This window comes from Lissotriton vulgaris, chromosome 6 (assembly GCF_964263255.1).
Source record: "Lissotriton vulgaris chromosome 6, aLisVul1.2, whole genome shotgun sequence".
In the NCBI taxonomy this organism is placed as follows: Eukaryota; Metazoa; Chordata; class Amphibia; order Caudata; family Salamandridae; genus Lissotriton; species Lissotriton vulgaris.
Window position 1 is genome coordinate 1,127,436,598 of NC_141694.1, and position 7,451 is coordinate 1,127,444,048.

A 7,451-nucleotide genomic window follows, 5' to 3' on the forward strand; every position below is an offset into this window, starting at 1 on the left:
TGGCCTGATGCTTTACCTCTTGTTCTGATGGGACTCAGAAGCATTCCAGACAGACACACAGGCTTGAGTCCCCATGAGATACTCCTGGGAAGAGCAATGAGGCAAGCATGGGTGCCAGGACACAAGCTGATAAATATATCTGATGATTTAGTGCTCGAGTACTTCAAAGAACTGGATGACTTACTGCGTTCTATCTCTCACCAGGTTGGAGAAGACGCTGTCGCCAGACAATCAACTCCAGCACATGACCTGAATCCAGGTGACTGGGTAGTGATAAAGGAACATGCTCGAGAATCTTGCCTAGCACCAAGGTGGGGAGAGCCACATCAAGTGATATTGGTTACTACCACAGCTGTAAAGTGCAGGGGAATTCCAAACTGGATCCACGCGAGTCGTACCAAGAGGGTGACTGAACCTGATGACGTAGGAACATGAAGGTTTTGCAGCTGAGGGGTCTCAAGAAGTTGATCCCGAAGCACCAGATGAGGGAGACTTACATTATAGAAGAGCTAGAAATATAACTCATTTAAATGTATTTGCTAATTTGTTGATACATTATGTAGAAGCTGTGGAAATCAGTGACCGCTCCGCTGCATGAAGTTGCCCACATCAGTAGCTGAAGGAGACACTTACCATCACTTACCTCTGACCTATTGTATTTCATGTAGCATTTTAGCTAGTTTTTTATAGAACTGGAAAATTACAGTATTATCATTCCAATTTTGATGTGATCTTTTCTGAAGTTCCTTTACGTAGAAATTTAAATCGTATTTCTAGTACTAGAAACTCTACTCACTTCATGGGTGATTATTTTCTAAAAGTAGGATCAATAGATATAGCTAAGGCTCACAGAGATAATCTAACATGCATATTACAAGAGAAAGAAAAGATGTTTTTAGATTTAGTTGAGAAAAGGAGACAGGATTTCCATAAGAAATCATCTGATCATAGACAAAAGATTCCTAAATGGGCTGAAAATAAAGAGTTTACCTCTAATGGCAAGACTCAAGCAGCTATGTTACTGGATTTCGAAAAGAAATGGAATCTGTACTCTTTAGTATCCGTGCACGGCTGCCTACGTGTCTGAGATGGTTACCTTTTGTCTTCTTTTAGATGCTATTACGAGAACATGTTTAATAATGATACTGACACACAAATCTTTTGCGTTTGCACAGCATTTCTTCTCTCTGTTACGATGTTTAGAGGTGTTCATGCCTCAATTTTATCTTGTTGACTCACCCGATACTATTTACATTTACTATGAGTTTCTTTATTGAATTTCCCAGACCTGTTGCAGAATTCAGTACCTGCCATGACACCTCTGATTGCACTCATATGTTCGTTGTGCAGTCACTACGTACCGTTTGGATGTATTTACTTTGTCTTCTCTTAGGTATGACCACTAAGAAGCATTACCCTAACTGCTTGATACAAACACCCTTGCCTTTTGTCGGTTTAATTTGTTTAGTTTTATCACCATGTCACAGCACTATTGTTAGATTATTTCTATCCATTCCAGGTCACGTTCGCCATTTCCTTTTTTCACAAACATAGGGTCTCCACCTATTAACAGGTGTTCCCAATCGCTCTAACTATTACCATTCTAATTACTGATTGCCTGTCATATACCCTTTTCCTGTCTCTGTATAGCACAAATATTGTCATTACAGCTAATTAATTCATACGTTATGTCCTTCCCAACCCTGAAGAGTCACAGCCTTCACACGGTGTGACGAAACAGGTGTCGGCTAGTTGTTTTCGTATGTACTGATCTAGACTGAACCATAAAACATATATTCAATAACGCTGGATCTCGACCTCATTTTTGAACTTTCATTTGATTCATTGAGTTCTCACTTAAGAACTGAATAATTTATAAACGTGTGCACAGGATTTGCTTTACATTTGTTTGGTAGGGGACCATTTCCCTATCTTTGCAGGGGGTGTTTTTCTGGGTTTCTTCCCCTGACCTGTATGCACCGTAAAAATTCAACCTACACACCACCTATGAAGCTCATACCTGCTGACAGCCAATTCTTCCTGTCCCCAATTCAAACCCAATCTCTCCTCTCGCATATTTGCGGAAAGCAGTGTTTCCTATTGGAGACTGATTTTGTGTTCCATTATTTTATTTTTGGCAATTTTCTTATACAAAGAGACCATTTCGATGGAGAATGTGCTGTCTGTGACAATACTGCAGCATATTTAAACCCTTTAGCCTCAACCACTGCTGCTGGACAGAAATGACTCATTTAGTACACTTGCTCATTAAGTAGTCCCTCAATTTTTCACAGCGCTTAGGATTTTAGTAAGGTGATGCAGATGTTTAGCACTACCACTCTGAAAACTGTGTGATAACCACTAGGATGGTTCTGCCAACCGCAAAAATGATCATGTTTAGAAATCCGCAAGATCATGTGTGTGACCTGGGCGAAACAATGTGTGTGCGTTTACAATTCATATTGTAACTTTAGCCCCGATTTAGAGAATGGGGGAGTGGGTATTCTGTTACAACCACAACGTGGTACACTGTCTGCCAAACTCGAGGTCCATCAGCCTCATTTTGGAACCAGCAGACCCTATGCTTTCTGTCGATGGAGCCCCCAATAGCTTTGTCGGTGGAAAAATTACTCTGATGACCTAATGAAGTACTTGGATGCCAGAGGAAAGACATTACTAACGGCGCTCACCCACCATATCTAGGGTGCACCGTATAATGTCCCTTTTCTGTGTCCCTTAGAAAAAAACAAATATTGACTCCCACATCCTCTGAAAAACAAAAACTTCGTAAAAGTTTGGGTGACAGCCATCAAAACCAATGGTGCCCATCCACCAAACATTTTGTAACTTAAAGGGAGTCCCCATGACAGCTGTTCTTTTCAATGTACAGTGATGAGCTCTGGCAGAGAGTAGTCCACTATGGTGGCAAAGGTAATGCGCTCCGCCACCCTGATGTACAGACTGCTGAGTAGCGGCTCCTCCACCAAGGTGGAGGAGTGTCGCCCCACTGAAGGAAAGGAAAACTAAAATGATAATAACTGTCGCTATTATCATTTTAGTTTTCCTTTGCAGTCAGTGTCTCTTGGGGTGGAGCTGGGCATAGCAGGGACTCCTTAAGTGGGTATGAATGCTTGACTGGCCCTCTAACTGGCCAAACATTCATGCGCACTGTGCATCCTCCCCACCAGGCTGCATTACGCAGCCTGGTGAGGAACATGCAAAGCCTCCGATTCCCCATCTGAGCGCCGATCCATGACGCTCAGACCAATCACAATGCTGCATTGCAGCGCTGTGATTGGCTCAGGGGAGCCGGGGAGCCTGGGAGTTGGGTGCTTCCTGCTCCTGGCTAGGACTAGAGGAAGAAGGAAGAGGACGGAAAACAGAGGAGAGGCGGCAGTCTGCCGTTGCAGGTAAGTTTTTTTTTCTTTGTTGTCGTCCCTTGACCCCTGTCTCCCCCCTGCCCCTCGCCTCACCACCCGAATCTGGTAGCACCCCCTACTAAGAGTACCATCTGCCAAAGCCTAACTTAGGCAGTTTCTGTGCACACAATCAACATTTAAAGACCTCATGGGGAGCCTTGTGTGTATCTAATCTCCAAGCTACAAATGTTTATGCATAGAGAGAGGTTTCACTAATAGAATCAGGGAAGCTACTTAATGTTAATTGGTTGGGAATGAAGGGGGAAATAATAATTGCGGCTAAAATGGGGATGAGAATCACAAAAAAGCACTACGGTCACAGAGAAATCTATTTTTTTTTAAACACTATCAATGAAAACATGATTGAAAAAGGATGGCATTTTCCAATTCTGCATACCACCCTGAACTCAGTTCCTGGCTTGTCTCCAGCCACGTGATAAGTACCCATAGAACGTTTTCACACACGTTTACCAGGATTATTTTATACTCTGGCTTTCATTACCGTTACATTGATTTTGAAGGCCCCTACTCAGGACCAAATCCTGCACTGAATCTTTGGCAGCAGAAATGGGGCAATGGTCTAGCAGTAATTAGAACATATTGTTGGGAGAGCAATACATCTGCCTCGTCCACTGCAGCCTCAGGGAAATGTCAAAGTTGGGACAAGAGGCCATGGATGCTCTTAAGCTTGTGTTATGTTTTAAGGATGCCCAGATGCATCAAGCATTTTTGGAGTCGCAAACGGTGCGATTCCTTAAAATCGGCCGTTTGCGACTCCAAAAATGCTTTTTGATATGCATCATTACTTTTTGTGAAAATTCGCTAATTTTGCGAATTTCTTAAATGCGATTGCATTTAAGGAATCGCAATTGTGCGATTCCTTAAATGGAATGCATCATTGTAAAAAAAATAGCGAATTTTAAAATTGCAAGTGCAAATTACCACGAGTTTGAACCTCGTGGTAATTTGCACAATTGTTTAAAAAAGCACAAAAATGCATTTTTTAAACTGTTAAGTTACAGACACACATGTCCTTAGGACATGTGTGTATGTAACTTACATGTAAAAGTGCATTTCATGGGTGCAGGGGGGGGTCCTTTGGACCCCCCTCTCCACCCTTGAAATGCTTTGTTGAATTCCGATTTTCAAATTGCGAATTCGCAATTCCCATTCATTCCTATGGGCATTTCAGCCCATAGGAATGAATAGGAATTGCAAATTCGCTATTTGAAACTCACAATTTTATTGCGATTCGGTAAAAATTGCGATTTTTACCGAATCTCAATAAAATTGCGAAATAAATGATGCATTGCCATTTGCGATTCCTTATTTGCGATTCCTTATTTTTCGCAAATAAGGATTTGCAAATGACAACGTTGATGCATCTACCCATTAGTGACTCTTCAATTTTTTCCTTATAGTCTCAATCTTGTAGTGAAGGCATTATACGATTTTCCACTTCCTCTTCGGGTGAAGTATGTGCTTACAACCAGGAGGGATTAGTGAAGTACTTAAAATTCTTAAATAGACATGAAGTGTTATTTTTATGCCAGACTGAGCATTTAACTTGGCATAATAGATCCTCATTTTTCAAAGTTCCCTTTTTCATTTCTTGCGAGTGGATATATCAACAACTTAATGGCCTACATGTTTATTTGGTGCTGTGTATTGCTAGATAAGTGTGCAAATTACAATTATGCCTGCAAATATATTTCTGGTTGAACCACACTACTGATTAATGTTTACATTATTTTCCTAAATATTAGCCCCTTAAACCTCATTAGTAACCTTATAACACTGACTACATGTTATTAATCATTTCTGACAGGGCCTGAAACCACTGTCCTCAGAGGCTGATAAGAATGAAATTGAGATTGCCGCCTTCTGCAGACACTGGAAAAAGACACTACAGAAGCATAGAGAAACACTAGAAGATGGAAGCTCAGAGACAGATGAATTGGGGCTTCGCAAAGTAAACCATACTCGAATGCCTACTCTTATTTCAATGATGCAAGTGCCATTGTCTCCACAATAAAAAGGTTTTCCAATTATTTTGTGTGAATTGGTTTATCAAAATTCGTAACCTTCTACCTTGTGCACCAACTGGGTCAGCTCATGCGGTATGCCAAAACAGGTATAGGTCATAGTGGAATTTTAATTTACTATACAGTATCCTACCAATTGGGAAAGCAATGCTGGATCACAGTCACCAACTGCACCCACAAAGCTCCTGTTGATAACCAGTTAAGCAATGACTGCTTTTAAATGGTGTTGAATGCCATGAAAAGGTCCAAGAATACAGTGTCTCCTCCACTCTGAGGGGTGGAATCCTTATTGGAAGACACTAGGTGGGAAATTCCCTTCAAGCTATGCAAATAGTTTATCATAAAGCTTGGTCCTCATTGTACACATTTTTTTGCTCAGTAAGTAATTGTTTTCTCTTTATATATCTAGCCCTTCTTCTGTTAAAGGTTATTTGTTTGTGGGTTTAATCTTTCCTCCCCAAAAACACTTGTTTTTTTAAAAGTACATAAAACAATGTTCACATATAACTTTCATGTGTATGCATGACTGGTATGAGGGCCCTGATATATACCAGTGATGCATCCTATTGGAGTTGAGGAACTCAACTTAGGGTCAAAAACCCCAACTACTTACATTTTCCTCCCTGGTTCCAATTCTTTCCTCTAAAGTCTCAGACGGGGATGTAGCTGAACCAACTTAGATACATAACGCCAAATCTAGTCTGAATAACATTTTCACACATAGAGCACCTATCCAAGTCTTTCACTGACACCTATATTACGCCCAGTGGCGACTCCACGAGGGAGCGATGCGGGACAGTGGGGTGAGGGAGTGCCAGGGTGGGGTGTAGTAAACACCGGCATTTTGCCGAGCGGAGGTAAGTAAATAAATAAATAAATAAATAAAACAATTTACATTGCGCACATTGCATCGCTGAGTTGGCTTTCCAGCGTGCGCAATGTAAATTGCTTTATTTATTTATTTACTTACTTACCTCCATTCGACCGTATGTCGAAGTTTACTACCCTCACCCTGCCCTTTCCCCGCCCCACCACCCCGCAGCACTCCCTCGAGGAGCCGCCACTGATTACACCTCATTTGCATCTTACAGAGGTCTATACCAACAACTAGCGATAATTATCGCTATGTTGGCTTAGCGGTAATAATATTATCGCCGAGCTCCGCCGATTTGTATTGCAGATAAACCTTGCTATTATCAAGGTTTATTTCAAAAGCTATAAAAATCGTCCGAAATGCATGAATATTGCTGAAAAGTCAGCGATATTCATGCATTACCGAGCTAATGCTCTTGGCCATGTTATCCACCTACCATTGGATAACATGGCTAAGAACTGCTCTGTAAAGTATGGGTGGATTTGCACACCTATAGTAAACTAATCTTGTCAAGTTGTAATAAATTTTATAGTGAAAGTAATCAAAGTGTATGCGTGCGATGCATTGGGAAAGGTACCAAATCCCCTTAGCGTGAATATTTCCAAAAGTAGGTAATAGGAGATAGCGATGTTAGCGATTGTTTCCAGTCGCTAACATCTTGGCACGCCCAATTTGCATGTCATTAGCGATAATTATCGCTGACATGCAAAGTGGGCCCCAAGATGATCGCTATCTCCTACTAGCTGTCGCTAACTGGTGTTAGCGACAGCTAGGTAATAGGGCGATAAAATGATCGGCGCTTTAGCGGGAAAAATTCCCACTAAAGCGGCGATAAGGCCCTTGGTAATATGCCCATATGTTTCTTGGTTCAGGACAGTGGCAACCCACACTGTCCTAAAACACTAATGAGGAGTGTTTCTTACCTTTGGTGGGAGTTGCTAACAATAAGTAATAATGCCATGTGAAATGGCGTGACGGTTTAATCCTTAATTCTTTCTGAGTCTTTAAAGACAATGGCATACCTGGAGACACAGGAGCAAAACATGTGGATTGTATTTAACTCAGGGTGAAGCATTCCACAAGACTGTGATGGCACTCTGGGACGTGGTTCCA

At 41.4% G+C, this 7,451-nt stretch overlaps 1 protein-coding gene across 1 annotated transcript in view; it reads left to right on the forward strand.

The window, feature by feature from the left end:
- The window catches only part of LOC147708533 (uncharacterized), a 561,724-nt gene extending 556,254 nt beyond the window's left edge, over positions 1 to 5,470 (forward strand). The window contains exon 7 of the mRNA XM_086925359.1: positions 5,248 to 5,470. Within this exon, the coding sequence (XP_086781485.1) occupies positions 5,248 to 5,454 (207 nt within the window). The 3' untranslated portion in view covers positions 5,455 to 5,470. The remainder of the gene's footprint in view (positions 1 to 5,247) is intronic.
- The last annotated feature ends 1,981 nt before the right edge of the window (positions 5,471 to 7,451 follow it).